This window comes from Macaca mulatta, chromosome 1, assembly GCF_049350105.2.
Source record: "Macaca mulatta isolate MMU2019108-1 chromosome 1, T2T-MMU8v2.0, whole genome shotgun sequence".
Lineage (NCBI taxonomy): Eukaryota > Metazoa > Chordata > Mammalia > Primates > Cercopithecidae > Macaca > Macaca mulatta.
Genome location: NC_133406.1, coordinates 61,443,316 through 61,458,774, shown reverse-complemented (window position 1 = coordinate 61,458,774; position 15,459 = coordinate 61,443,316). Strand labels below are relative to the sequence as shown.

Sequence of the window (15,459 nt, the reverse complement as noted above, 5' to 3'; positions counted from 1 at the left end):
ACCTGAGGTGATCCACCCGCCTTGGCCTCCCAAAGTGCTGGGATTACAGGCATGTGCCACCATGCCGGGCCCGCATTTGATTATATTTTAAAGGAGCAAACCGAAGAATAAACCAAAAATGATAGAAAAAAATTACCTATTGAATTAAGAGGTAAGCAACAAGGCAAAGGCAATGAGGGTAGAAGCCGGATTTCTATGAATATACCTTGTTTTGCACATTTGACTTTAGAATCATGTATTTTATTTCTCTCGCTTCTTTTTTTTTTTTTTTTTTTTGAGACAGGGTCTTGCTCTGTTGTCCAGGCTGGAGTGCAGAGGTGTGATCTTGGCTCACTGCAGCCTTGAACTCCTGGGCTCAAGCAATCCTCCCACCTCAGCCTCCCGAGTAGCTGGGACTACAGGTATGTGCCAGCACACTTGGCTAATTTTTATTTTTTTTTAGAGATGGGAGTCTCACTATATTGCCTGCCTCAAAATCCTGGCTTCTAGTGCTCCTTGCCCCTTGGCCCCCCAAAGTGTTGGGATTGATTACAGGTATGAGCCACCACACTGGCCTAAAAAGCAATCTCTAAAATGGAAAGTAACATGATATAAATGATCTGGTCGCCACTTGGTGGCACAAGTGCACACAAAAAAATGTTACAAATGCCTTAAAAACAATAATTTGATGGCACATTCCTGGTAGCATATACCTATGGATAAAAGGAACTATAAGAAAAATATTGAATTATTTTTGGCAGAGTAATTGTATTATTAATACTATTGATATTTTGTAACCACTTGAAATATTTTAGAATAAAACAAAAAATAATCATGTTAATGCCATTAGGAATCAAAATTTTCAGCTTAAGGGATACAAACATAAAATCAGGGAAGTTAAATACAATTAGAAGCTGGGTGTGGTGGCTCATGCCTGTAATCCCAGCATTTTGGGAGGCCAAGGTGGGCAGATCACTTGAGGGCAGGAGTTCGAGACACCCCCTGGCCAAAATGGCGAAACCCCATCTCTACTAAAAAATACAAAAATTAGCAGGGTGTGGTGGTGCATGCTTGTAATCCCAGCTACTGAGGACGCTGAAGCAGGAGAATTGCTTGAACCTGGGAGGCAGAGGTTGCAGTGACCCAAGATCATGCCACTGCACTCCAGCCTGGGCGACAGAGTGAGACTCTGTCTCAAAATAAATAAATAAATATATAAATAAATAAAATAAAATTCGAAAGTTATAAATTAGGAAGTTAGACATCTATAATTCTTTTAAAAATTATTATTTATTATTATTTCTTCTAAAAGTGGAATAAAAAGAAATATATAATTCTAAAGTTAAATGAAAAACAGAAATACGGAGCCTTGGAACATGTGATTTTAAATGAACTTTCCAAGTGATTCTGATGCTCTTGGCCTCAGAAGTGAAAAGCAGAGTACCCAGTGGTGCCAGCCACACAGTGCGCTTCCCATAGGAAACATGAATCTTCTAGAGTTTGCCCAGTTGACAACATCACATGTTTATGGGCAAGTTTATGTTGGTCTGGCTTTCCTGCATATGATCCTTCATGACTTCCCTCCCTCTGATCTACTCTTCATACTTGATGGGTCCCCAATTACATATATAACGATTGACCAGGTAGATAGGAGAGATGGAGTTGGACAAAAAAGCACCCCGTGGGCTATGCCGGTGTAGCAAGCAGCAGGCAACCAGAAGCCGGACCTGGCTTTCTGATGGAGAAGGCAGCTTGCAATCAGAGAGACGCTGTGCTGAGCTTACCATGGCAAAACCAACATCCGCTTTCTTCAGAGCAGGTCCGTCATTTGTGCCATCACCAGTGACAGCCACAACCTGCCGCTGTTCCCCAACAGTGCTGTCAATGATGCCTGGGGGAAACAGACACACCACAGTGAGGTTTTCTGGTCTCCCTCACCCCTCAGTTCTACCACCCGCCACTCCTTCTACTTTCCTCTTTCCTTCCCTTTTCCCTTTCCTAGAGGTTCTACAGGAACCACCCAAGGGCAGTAAGTTGTTCATGGGTAGCACTGAACTACGTTTGTCCTCATCTGGTACCCTAAGGCAGCTATGAATAACACATTGGATGGATTTCAAGGCAGAGACCTAGGGGTCAAACTGCACCATTTCCAGCTGGGCAATTTGGGTAAGTTACTTGTCTTCTCAGCCTCAAACTTCCTCATTTGTAAAATGGGAATACCTGCCCTGCCTAGTTCACAGTACTATTGGTAAATAAGACATGATCATGTTTTTAAGAACCCAACAACTTGCCAGGTGCAGTGGCTCACGCCTGTAATCCCAGCACTTTGGAAGGCTGAGGTGGGCAGATCACCTGAGGTCAGGAGTTCAAGACCAGCCTGGCCAACATGGTGAAACCCTGTCTCTACTAAGAATACAAAAATTAGCCAGGCATGGTGGTGGGCGCCTGTAGTCTCAGCTACTCAGGAGGCTGAGGCAGGAGAATCACTTGAACTCAGGAGGCGGAGATTGCGGTGAGCCGAGATTGCGCCACTGCACTCCAGCCTGGGTGACAGAGCAAGACTCTGTCTCCAAAAATAAAAACAAAAAATAAAAAAATTAAAACCCAACAACTTTATTGTGTGTCATACTCACCAAGGGCTCGGATGTTTGCTAACTGTATGTTCTCCCCATATAGCCTGGGAGATCTCCTAGGACCTCCCTATTTGGACAGGAGAGTGACTTTGGCTGGTGGTTCTTATCTGTCTTCGCCCTGGCCTGCCTTCAGCTGTTGCAGGCACCTATTTGGAAGCCAACCTCACCTTTCACCAGAGTGTGCTTGTCAGTGGGAGAAGATCGCGCCAGGACCCGAAGCTTAGGCCAGATCTTGTCCAGCTTTTCTTGCTCTACCTGCCAACACCAGACCACACCTGGATCAGTCAAACTCAGAAAAGCTATCCAGGAAAGTCTTGCTTCTCCATATACTTGGAGCCACTGGGAGATTGGGTACGCCACAGTCCCACATGACAGTGTTATTCTGGCTTCAGCAGAGATTAAACAGCCAACCAGTCTCCAAGGGTAGATTCATGGATGATGACCATTCAGGCCCTGCTTTTTTTCTTTTTCCTCCCAAGTCCCTACCTGGGAGCCAATCCCCCATTTCCCAGACCTTTAACGGGAGGTGGGCCAGGGTTGGCTGTTGGCTCGGGTGGGTAAAGTGGTGCTTCGGAGGTCTTAGGTATGATTTCTATGTAGCTCAGGAAGCTTGGATCTGTGCCACTGCCAGACCACATTCTCCTTTAGCCACTGTTAGCCAAAGGGCAGGGACACAGGAGGGGTGGGCTAGCGGGAAGTCAGTAAAAAAAACTGAAAAAGCAGAAAGACATGAAAAACTAGTGACACTGTCTCAAAAGATAGCTAGTGAGCTCACCAGCTTCATTCACAAGCAACTCCCATTTTTTTGTTTTTGAGACGGAGTTTCGCTCTGTTGCCCAGGCTGGAGTACAGTGGCGCGATCTCGGCTCACTGCACCCTCCGCCTCCCAGGTTCAAGCTTGTCTCAGCCTCCCCAGTAGCTAGGACTATAGGTGCATGCCACCATGCCGAGCTAATTTTTGTATTTTTAGTAGAGACAGAGTTTCACCATGTTGGCCAGGATGGTCTTGATCTCTTGACCTTGTGATCCACCCGCCTCGGCCTCCCAAAGTGCTGGGATTACAGGCATAAGCCACCGTGCCCGGCCAGCAACTCCCAATGTTACCATATGAGCAGCTTTGGTACAAGGAGATGTTTCACTATAAATAGCTTTCACTTTAGAAAACACCCACTTTCCCGCACATGACCCAGATGTCTTATGCTGGAACCCGCCTTTTCCTCGTCAGGGGAGGTCCTGGATCCCCCTACCCAGGACCCACCTCGCCTTTCTCGTTGCGGATGAGCCGGTTGAATTCTTTGCCTTCTAAGCACAGGAAGTCATCCCCAGGTGTTAGAATGCCACATTTGGTGGCAATGGCCCGGGCTGTGTTGATGTTGTCACCTGTCACCATTCTGACAGTAATGCCAGCTTGTTTGCATTTGGCAATAGCATCTGGCACCTTCAGAGAGTGAAGAAAGGGGAAAGGTGCAGATGAGGGTGGTGACCCTGGTAAGCTGTCCCTGTACGTCTGTCCCATTGTGGCAGACAGGAGAGAGGCACCCTAGAAGTGGTGCCATGTGGCATGGGCTAGGTCTGGTCATGTTGATATTGTTAGGTGCCACCTCACTTCTGTCCTACCTACAGCAGTCACATTTGAATTTGCCCTATTGCACCACGAGTTGAAGGGGAAATTTGCTTTGGGAGCCAGGTGTAAAAACTTGCTCTCCACTCACAATCGAGACTCCTTGGCAGGGCATGGATGGCATTTTGCGATTTGGCCACTGCTTTCTTTTCTAGCAGAAGCTTCTGCCACTCTCCACCCACCTGGCCCATGCTCCAACCATATCAGCTCTTTGTAATTTCCCACATGCATGACACCCTCTCATGCCTCTGGGCCTCGACAATTAATAGTCCATCTGTCTATGCTTCTTAGAAGCAGAGATTTTCAATCCCCTAGTGTCTAGAATAGTTATCAGCACACAGCAGTTACTCAAAAAGAATGTGTTGATTGAAAGGAGGGAGCTAAAGACAAAGTTGGTGTCCTGATTAAATCAATCTCCTGACAATACTTAAGTGTCAAATAATGAGCCCAATAAGCCCTTTGCTTCTGAACACTCAGACAGCATTAACCCTAGGAATGCCACATTCTATCAAACTGGTACTCCACAGCAGTCCTGTGAAGCAGGAAGCACAGAAACATCTATCCCTGTAAGTGAGAAGCAGTTAGGTTACCTGCCTGGGGTCACAACTAGAAAGGGAACTAGTACTCCACTTCCTGAGACTCCTGGGTGGCTTCCCACCCTCTCACCTCTGGGCGCACAGGGTCCTCAATGCCCACCACTGCGATACAGGTCAGTTCAGTGAGGATCTCATTCTCATTGTCCCAAGAGGGCTCTGCGTCATTGAAATCCCGGTAAGCTATGCAGATAGTCCGGAGTCCATCACAGGCCATGGGCTCGATGACAGTGCGTATCATATCATCTCTGTCTTTATTCCTGAATGGCACTGCTTCCCCTTTCCGGTCCAGGATTCGATTACACCTGGGGAGGCGCACAGTAAGAACACGGTGTCTCCCTTCCCACTCAATATGTTTCTACAATCATTGACAGACATTTTGGCCACTCTGTATTATTCCTAAAGACATTGCTCCAAGCATGGCCAAACATTTCCTTCGTCCATCACCCAGCGGAGTCCCTCTTTCCAAGGTGGGTGGGCTGTGGATGGAGTAAGGTCTAGGTAGGTAGAGAGTAGGATTCTCCCATGTCATCTATTCTTACCCATATGTGAATGCAATGCGAGTCATTTGTGAATCCCCTGCTCTTTTGAACTTCTTGAAGGCAGAGAGACTTTTTCAATCCGAGTATTCAGAATAGTGCTCACTGTGTGGTGGTGGTTTAGGGGGAGGTTTCCTATACAAGAATGTGCTGATGAAAAGAAGGTGGCTAAAGCCAAGTTGGGGTACTGGTTAATTCAGCCCTACTGGCCCTATACCTAAGTAGGGTCAACTTTTGATGATCTATGGGTAATCTATTAATAGTCACTTTTTTTTGGTGAGACAGAGTCTCACTCTGTCACCCAGGCTGGAGTGCAGTGGTGCGATCTTGGCTCCCTGCACCCTCTGCCTTCTGGGTTCAAGCGATTCTCCTGCCTCAGCCTCCTGAGTAGCTGGGATTACAGTGCGCACCACTATGCCCGGCTAATTTTTGTATTTTTTTTTTTAGTAGAGACAGGGTTTCACCATGTTGGTCGGGCTGGTTTCGAACTCCTGACCTCATGATCCGCCTGCCTCGGCCTCCCAAAGTGCTGGGATTACAGGCGTGAGCCACTGCGCCTGGCCGAATAGTCACTTTTAAAGTTACATAAATTCCCTGTAATCAGAAATGGGAATGGGAAGGAAAGAGAAGGAAAAGAGAACACAGAACAAACATTTCTAGTACTTGTTATGTACAAGGCATTTTACATACATTGAATCATTTAGTTACAGTGAGGAGCTGAGTACCGCTCTCTCTGTTTTCAGATTAGGAAATGGGAACTGAGGATCGTCCAGGTCTGAATCCTGGCTGTGCCACTGTCAGCTGTATCACCTTGAGTGAGATACTTAACTTCCTTATATCTCTGTTTTCTCATCTGTAAAACTGGGATCATCACAGTACCCACCTTCCTGAGTTGTGAGGATTAAATACAACAAGCCACCGTAAGCACTTAAATAACATGCGTGGCTTGAGTAGACGCTTGGATATTAGTTATTATGGCACCACCTGGCTGGAGGGCTCCCTCATCCGCATGGGTTCAGTGTGGGGTGTGCACCCATGCCTTCCTGAGGAGAGGCTCTTGAAGGGAAGCAGAGCTGTCAGGGGTGCTCACTTGCGCAAGATGATCTCAGAGGCGCCCTTGCTGTACATACGGAAGCCACCGCTGGGATTCCTGATGACGGTGCTCATTGACTTGCGCACTGAGTTGAAGGTGTACACTTTGTAGAGCTTCTCCTCGGGCACTTCATTACGCACAGCCTGGTAATCCTGCTTCAGATCTGTGACAAAGCCTAGCAGGGCACACTCGGTCTTGTTTCCCACCTGCCGAGGCAGGCCTCCCTCCTTCTCTGGAGGCTGGGAGAAGAAATATACACAGCACTAGTGAGTAAGATGCCTTGACAAGGCAGAGAACTTAGGGAGGAACGAACTCATTTACAAAGCCTTCACATTATATACCTGGAGCTCATGGGGGAAATAACATTTGTTTTTTGTTTTTTTTTCTTTTCTTTTTTAGAGATGGAGTCTCGCTCTGTTGCCCAGCCTGGAGTGCAGTGGTATAATCTTGGCTCACTGCAACCTCCACCTCCCGGGTTCAAGTGATTCTCCTGCCTCAGCCTCCCGAGTAGCTGGGTCTACAGGTACCTGCCACCATGCCCAACTAATTTTTGTATTTTTAGTAGAGATGGGGTTTCACCATGTTGGTCAGGCTGGTCTCAAACTCCTGACCTCAGGGGATCTGCCCACCTTGACTTCCCAAAGTGTTGGGATTACAGGCGTGAGCCACCGCACCTGGCATCTTTTTTGTTTTTCTTTTTGACATAGCATCTTGCTCTGCTGCCCAGGCTTGACTGCAGTGGTGTGATCTCAGCTCACTGCAGCCTTGACCTCTTAGGCTCAAGTGATCCTCCCACCTCAGCTTCCCGAGTAGCTGGGACTACAGGTGCGCAATCATGCCTGGCTAATTTTGTTTATTTTTGTAGAGATGAGGTCTCACAATATTGCTCAGGCTGGTCTCAAACTCCTGGGCTCAAGCGATCCTCCCACTTTGGCTTCCCAAAGTGCTGGGATTACAGACGTGAGCCACTATGCCCAGCCTGTTTTTTTTCAAGGATAGGCAGAGAGTGGTCAGTAGTAACTGTGATCCTTGTGCCATCCAGGGCTTAGGGATTTTGTAGTTTGCTCTAGTGGTAGTGCTGGTGTCTCGCCTTGTGTGGGTCTTATTCTAATACTCTGTGCTTGTTTCTAGAAAGTGAGTAATTTACTTCTGATAAGCCCAATTCTACTTTGGGATACGTTCTACTTGCCCTCCTTAGAGACATTGCCTTTACATGCTAGTTGGGAGGGTATTTCCTGGCCATAGATTCTTACAGGCCCTTGCCCTGAACCCTCCATTGACTCCCAGGTACTTTTCCATAGTCTCACCCAAACATGTTCACTCCAGAGTGAGAAATGGTGCTCACTCTCACCCGGGATGAGAATTTAGGGATGGCAATTTAGGCAGTGTAAACAATAAGCGGGTTCATTTCAGAGAAAATGGATGTTCCCTTCCAACCAACCACCCATTCTGAGTGTCTAGGCAAAGGAGATGCTTACCAGAATCTTGGAGGTATAAGCACTGTTGATGGAAATGCCATTGACAATGAGGTCCAGGACTTTGGGCAGGAAGACATCAGGGCTTGGGATTTGACGGTAATGGATGCCCCCAATATAAGCTTGTACCACAGTCATTCGGTTCATGGTCAACGTGCCCGTCTTATCAGAGCAGATGGCGGTGGCATTGCCCATGGTCTCACAAGCATCCAAGTGCCGCACCAGGTTATTGTCTTTCATCATTTTCTACAAAGGAGAAAAGACTTGAGGGGGGACTAACTGGACTCTCCTAAATATAGGTCAAAGCCATTTCCTAGCCAATATCTCTCCATATTTCATCTTCCAGTCCCACACAAAAATCCAAGATACTGGCTGGGTGCGGTGATTCATGCCTGTAATCTCAACACTTCAGGAGGCTGAGGTGGGCAGATCACCTGAGGTCAGGAGTTCAAGACCAGACTGGCCAACATGGTGAAACCCTATCTCTACAAAAGATACAAAAAGTAGCTGGGCATGGTGGTGCACACCTGTAATCCCAGCTACTTGGGAGGCTGAGGCACGAGAATCAGTTGAACCTGGGAGGCCGAGGTTGCACCATTGCACTCCAGCCTGGGTGACAGAGTGAGACTCTGTCTTAAAAAAAAAATAAAAAAAAATCCAAGATACCATTTTTGTCATTCTCTGAAGGTTCTACAGGGTCATTTCAACATTGATGCATCTGACAGAGATGGTCCTTCCATTAACACCAGGGACTTCTGCTCTTGTGAGGCACCAGCCAAAGTTTACAGATGATAGAATGGCTTATCTTTTCACTAAGGGTTACATGGTACCCTTTCCTCCCATCTCTATCCTAAAGGAAGAGATACGATTGTTCCAGTCTCACCTTCACAGAGTAGGCCAGTGAGATGGTGACAGCCAGAGGCAGCCCCTCTGGCACAGCCACCACCAGTACAGTGACGCCGATGATGAAGAACTTGACAAAGTACTGGATGTAGATGGGAGTACACTCAGGGAGCCATGGTCTGCGATTTATCACAAAGTTGTCAATCACGAAGTATAGAATCAGGATGAAAACTGTGAGAGCAGACATGAGCAGACCTGTCCAGAGAAACAAGTCACATGAACCCAGGCCTGAGGGCATTCCTAGGGCCCTAGCCAGAGATAGAATGGCATCAGTTGTAGCCTTTGTTGCCAATTGTTAAAACCACCATCTCCAGGAAGACTTACTAAAATCCCCGCCCAGTCTCTGTTGCTTATACATTATAGCATAAGGAACAAACACTGGTTTCGTATTTCAAAGACACAGGTTCTATTCTCAGCACTGCACTAACTTGACTTGTGGCTTTGGACAAGTCATTGACCCTCTCTGGGCCTGTTTCCTAGATCAAATTCCTCATTCATAAATCAGGGGGTTGATCTGTTTCCTGAAACAGCATTCTATGATCCTATTCCACACCCACCCTCTCCCTACGATTCATAATGTCATGACTGTATTTGTCCATTTCCTAGTAGTTTATCAATTTTGACTTCTCCCCTACTAACCTCCGAATGCTGGACAATTCACACCTTGTTTACAGCAATGCCTCTGTGGTGCTAGTGTATCACCTGCATGGCTAACTCTTAGAACAGTGCTTCCCAACCTTTCTCTTGTCATGGCACACATAGAAGATGCCAATAACAGTAAATATTTATGTGGGCACCTACTGTGGGCCAGGCAAGCACTTCACAACAACCCTGTGAAATAGGTTACTATTATCACTCCCTTTTTAAAGATGACGAAATGAAAGTACTGAGAGGTCTTTGGTATGGCCCATTGGTAGAGTGACCAAACCATCCCGAGACTACTGAACAGTTTCCAGGGATGTGGGGGTTTGCTAAAATTGAGAAAATCCCAAGCAAACTTGGACGGTTGGTGACCCTACACATTACAGTACATGAAAGAATCTGCTGAAGGTCAAAACCGACTGGCCTAGGGATTCTGATTGCCATGGGTGCTGCCTGAATGCTTTGAGGGCTGATGGAATCAGTATCTGGGGACAACTGTCCCTAACTGTGGCACAATATTTGGGAAAAGCTCTGCTTTAAATCATTGTCTGGTTTTGGTTTTTGCTTTTCCCAAGGGCCAGATGATTCAGGGGCCTCCAAGCAAGGCTAGAGATGATGATATCAATGAAAGCAAATTCTTCTGTACTTTACTTGATTAGGGCCAGGACTCAGGTGGAGAAGCAAGCCACTGAGGGTGCAAAATTAAGAAGGAACTCACTCTTCAGGTGGTGGAAGGCATCTGACTTGCCTCACCCTATTCCTGGACTGGCCTAACATATAAAATAAAGCAACAAAGGAGACTAGTGGCCAGCCATCAGGTAGCTTGTACTCTCTAAGAAGAACAAGGCAGGGGCCAGGTGCAGTGGCTCACACCTGTAATCCCAGCACTTTGGGAGGCTGAGGCCGGCAGATCACTTGAGGCCATGGGATTACTTGAGGCCAGGGGCAGATCACTCGAGGACAGGAGTTCAAGACTAGCCTGCCCAACATGGCGAAACCCTGTCTTTACTAAAAATTAGCCAGGCATGGTGGTGCATGCCTGTAATCCCAGCTACTCGGGAGACTCACTTGAACCCCTGAGGTGGAGGTTACAGTGAGCCAAGATTGCATCACTGCATTCTAGCTTGGATGACAGAGTGAGGCTTTCTCACAAACAAACAAATAAGCAAAAACAACAATAAAAAAACAAGGTAAGGATTAGGAGAATAGTACAAGGGTTAGGTGGGGTATATTTAATGTTTCAGACCTGTGTGTTTGATTCTGCCCCTGCAATTCATCTCATCCATGTATAGTTTATATGCAAGAGATTTCACAGCAGTTAAAATTAGCTGGGCACTAGAACGGACACAAAGAGGTTAGGCCAACTCAGTCCAGTAGATCTTTCTGTGAAACGTAAGAAGTTCTCTATCTGTGCTGTCCAATATGACAGCCACTGCTAGCACATGTGGCTCGTGACCAACTAAAATGTGCCCCAGCAACTGGATTTTTAACTTTATTTACTTGTAATTAATTTAAATTGCAGCAGTCACATGTGGTGAGCGGCTGCTATGGTGGGCAGCATGGATCCCACCATCCAGTGTGTGCAAACTGAATCAGCGGTGTTGGCATCCTGTGGGGGTTTGTTAGGAATGCAGAATCTCAGGCTCCACACCAGACCCTCTGAACTGAATCTACACCTTAACAAGACCCCCAGGTAAGTTGCACACAGCTGTATAAAGTGCAGAAATGTGCTGATTATGATTGTGGTAAACAGAAAGGTGGAATCACAGAATAAACAGTGGTAAAAGACTATTCTCTGGCAGGGCACGGTGGCTTATGCCTATAATCCCAGCACTTTGGGAGGCCGAGGTGGGCGGATCACTTGAGGCCAGGAGTTCGAGACCAGCCTGGTCAACATGGTGAAACCCCATCTCTACTAAAAATACAAGAATTAGATGGGCGTGGTGGTGTGTACCTGTAGTCCCTACTACTTGGGTGGCTGAGGCAGGAGAATCGCTTGAACCCAGGAGGTGGAATCTGCAGTGAGTTGAGATGGTGCCACTGCACTTCCAGCCTGGGCAACAGAGAAAGACTCCATCTCAAAAAAAAACCCCAAAAAACAAAAAACAAAAAAACTATTCCTTGAGGGATATGTCCACTGAAGTAGCAATCTTCTATTTCTTCTTCCCACTCCCCATTCTCCCCCTCCATTGAAAGAAAGTGGTAAGACAGGAAAATGCAGAGGCAAGTGATGGAGAAGCCACTTTCTCATATGCAGAGTGCATTTAGAGAGGGCCTGTCTAACCACAGCCTTCCTTCTTCCTCCAGTCCTTACTTGGTATTTATTGCTTTTTGCTTGGCCAGATCCTACTACTATGCTAGGGAATTGCCTCTAGCAAGCTGCAGCCTTCTCTATCTTTAAGGAATTTACAACCCAAAATAAGAGACAGGTAAGTAGTTATTAAAATCTTCCTTCTTGCTAATGTAAATCTCCCCTACTGTAATATATGCTCTTTACTTCTCATTCATTTGGATTAAGAGATCTCACGGCCATTAACCCTTACACACAGGAAAACATTTCTCTCTGAAAAAGCCTAGGGAGAAACCAAACAGTGGCGGAGATAGGGACACAGCTGCCTAGCCCCAAGTAGCCATTCTGAAGTTTCACCTTCTTTCTGCCAGTCTCAGTTGGTGCAGAAAGAAGGGGATAAAAGTGATGAGGATGCAGGATAACACTGATAACCACAATGAGGCTGCACCCTACTCACCAGCTTTCCCAATCTGAACAGCCAGGCGAGTCAGCTTGCCCTGCAGCACTGACTTCTCCTTTTTAGGCACCTTGACTGCCTTCTTGTCTTTTTCCTCATTGTCGATTCCCTCCTGGCTATTGAGTGGCTGGATTTCCAGGGCCACTCCGTCTTGGGTCTTTGCTAGAGTGTACACACAAATAGGACAGGTGAGCAGGCAAGGTGGTAGCACTGAGTGGCAGGCAGGTGGAAACCAAAAAACCTTCCTGTCTCTTTCCCAGAATCTACCTTGGACCTGACATCAGTCCCGACCACTCGCAACCCATGCTAGACATGGAACTTGCCTTCAACACTCTATTAGGGCCTTTGGAATAATATTCTAATGACTTCAGATGAAACTGGGGTGCTTTTAGGATATGGATTTCTTCTTCAGTGGCAGCTTCCTGGCACTACCTGAGTCCCAAGCCAGATTTATTCCAGCAAGGGGATTAATCATGTCACTAAGCGCTATTAAAACAACCATCCTTCCTGGAACTCAGTGCTTAAAATAGTGAATCTTTACTGCAGATAGGGGCTGAAGGAGAGGGTTGGTAGATGTTTCTAGAGCACAAGATTGCTCTGTTAAATGGTTTATCTCTCTCTCTCTCTCTCTCTCTCTCTCTCTCTCTCGATTGTCAGGGAAGAAACACATACCCCCAGACCCAGGGTATTTTCCAGCTCCTTCTAGCAGTTGAAGGATAGGAAAAGAAAATTCCCTTTCTTCCCTGCCTAACAAAGGTAGAGAGATACAGAGTGGGACCTAGGGTTAAGTCTTTTGGGGAAGAGGGAAGAAGCTGGTGTGAGGGACCTCCTGTAATAAGAGAAAGCAGGGATAAAGAGAGACATATAAATCCATTTTGCTTTTAAAAGAAGAGTTAAAGAACTAAAATTAAAGAATTATTTCTGTTTAGCTCTGGTTTTCTAATGTGATGACTTTATTTCTAAAGACTGCTGTGATGCGGGTTACAAAGTATAAACAAATCTCTAGGAGTGTCACAAGAGAGCAGTTCTTGCTGGCTCCCAGCACCACTCCATTTTCACCCCTGCAGGGCTCAGCCCCTTGCTTAGGATACCCTTCCTGAGTAGTCCCTGCTGTCAGACTCACAAACAAGAAGACAGAGATGGAATGTGAACACAGCCACCAAAAGAGAAACACACATCAGATCAGGAGGAAGAAAACAGACTGTGGCAAGAACAAAGAAGAGAGGTGGGGAGAGAGGTACAGAGAAAGGGCTCTCTCCAAGCACCCCTGAGAAGACCAGCAGAGAAGGGATCCAGACCAGAAGAGGACACCGATGAGGAAGCTATCAAGAGGAGGGTGCAGGGACTGCCCATCCCACCTCCCTCCGCCATGAGGACCCTGAAGTCTTCCAACCCAGGAACTGATGACTGTTGGTGTTTAAATCAGGCTGAGGGCAATGAAGCGGAGCTCAGCTCCCTGGGAAGAGCAGATCAATCCTACACACTCCCCAAGAGAAACCTTGACATGACATTCTGTGAGCCAACAGCAGAGGGTGCTGTTGTCCCATCTTAGATTGGGATCAGGCCCTTGAGACCACCCCAAAAATCTCTGCACCTTCCTCAGGATGAGGCATCTGAGCCACAGCAGGAGATAACAGATTTATGGAGAGGAAAAGGGAGAAGGCAGATGGCCTGGAAAGGTCTGGTTTGAGCGTGGGCAGGTAGAGATGGTAAATGAGTGGTTGGAGAGGTTACCTTTGTTGCGATTTTCAGGGACTCCTTGCTTTTTACCTGTTTGAACAAGAAAGAAAAAAGTGGGGTCGAAACCCAAAGTGACTATTAAGAGATCCAATTTGTTGGTCCTGCTCAGAGCCCAGAAGGGCGACAGTTAAGTGGTCGGGTTGCAGGGAAGGGACATAAATGTAAAGGAAGCTCACATCTCTGCTTTCATTCATTCTTGCTAGAGGCTCTCATGAATCCTCGGGATAGCCACCAAAACGCTCACGTAGGTGAGTGCATACTCACACCTGAGGTGCTTTCTCTTGCTCCTGGCCTGAGTCACATTGCTTGGAAAAATAGGGTGGGGATTAGGAAGTGAGAGGTTTGAACTGTTTCTGCCTGATGGCAAAGACTCTGAAAGGTGTCTCCGTGTTACTTCAACAGCACCAGGCAAGCTTCCTCCTTATTCATCTGCAGGCAGCTGCAGAAATGAATTGTTTAGTTCCTGAGGGAATGTGTTTTGTTTCCTTTTCATAAACTGTCCTCCACTAAACAGCTCAAGATGATTCTCCAGCCATGTGGTAGAAACCTTCTCTCCCCTAAGGGAAGAAGGAATGCTTAGGGAAACGGGTAGACTTGGTTTTAGTATCTTTTCCTCTTTCTCCCTCTTATTCTTTCCTTCAGGAATAACTGAGGGGCAAAGACTGAACTAACTGTTCCTACTCTTCTAGCTGTGTGTCTCTTCCACTGAGAGCCCACAGTTTCGGCAGAAATCTATTTTATTCTTCTGGCCAGTTTTCTCTTAGTCTTGATGGTTCGTTTAACCCCCCATCTTTGAGGAAGAAAGTTGGGGGAGGAGGAGTACATGGAAGGCATTTGGGGCTACAGCACCTAGCCAGTTTATTTAGGGCAGGCTTTATAACTTACCCCTTTACAAGCCACCAATAGACACAAAAATCAAGCTCAAATTCAACCTGATTTGGGAGCCTAAAGCCAGGATCTGGTTTTCATCAGAGCCCCCTGGAGCCAAGGATTTACATCTTTATCTCAGCAAGGAGTTTGGATATCTGCTTTCTTCATCGCAGCAGATTCTTCTAACCATGCTTTCTATCCAGATCTGCTCCCTCACTTCCTTGTTTGTCCATGGGGATGAGAGGAAAGAGAATCTCAGTCCAGATGCCCCTTACCTTTCTTCTTCTTCTCCCCTTCGTCATCCTCATTGACCCCCAAGAGAGTAAGGATGATTCCAGTCTGAGAGTTGACACCAACAGCCGTCACCACCATCCGGCCAGAACCTTCCATGACATGGGTCCCTACATGGGAAAGGAGAAGATGGGAAGGAATGTTTTTTTTTTAATACCTAGACATGATTTGATATGAAACACAAATTTAGAAGAAAAAAATAGTCCTCCCTACCCCATGGATAATGATGTGTTTAGCACAGTAGGAAAAGGTCAAGAGCTGGGCACATTTAAAACAGACCAGACAAACTGGGAGTAAGGAGGAAAATGTGTCTGACTGCTTTAGGGTAAGCCC

General features: G+C 46.6%; 1 protein-coding gene across 16 annotated transcripts in view; it reads right to left on the bottom strand.

Moving 5' to 3' along the window:
* Positions 1-15,459, bottom strand: part of ATP2B4 (ATPase plasma membrane Ca2+ transporting 4) — a 114,632-nt gene that overhangs the window by 23,572 nt on the left and 75,601 nt on the right. For 14 of the 16 annotated variants that reach the window (XM_077993426.1, XM_077993520.1, XM_015118192.3 and 11 more), the window contains 10 exon segments: positions 15,111-15,236; positions 13,960-13,995; positions 12,226-12,387; positions 8,817-9,031; positions 7,937-8,179; positions 6,456-6,697; positions 4,900-5,131; positions 3,871-4,050; positions 2,780-2,867; positions 1,764-1,870 (listed from right to left, as the gene is read on the bottom strand). In XM_077993426.1, coding sequence (XP_077849552.1) covers positions 1,764-1,870; positions 2,780-2,867; positions 3,871-4,050; positions 4,900-5,131; positions 6,456-6,697; positions 7,937-8,179; positions 8,817-9,031; positions 12,226-12,387; positions 13,960-13,995; positions 15,111-15,236 — 1,631 coding nt within the window. 16 annotated transcript variants of the gene reach the window in all.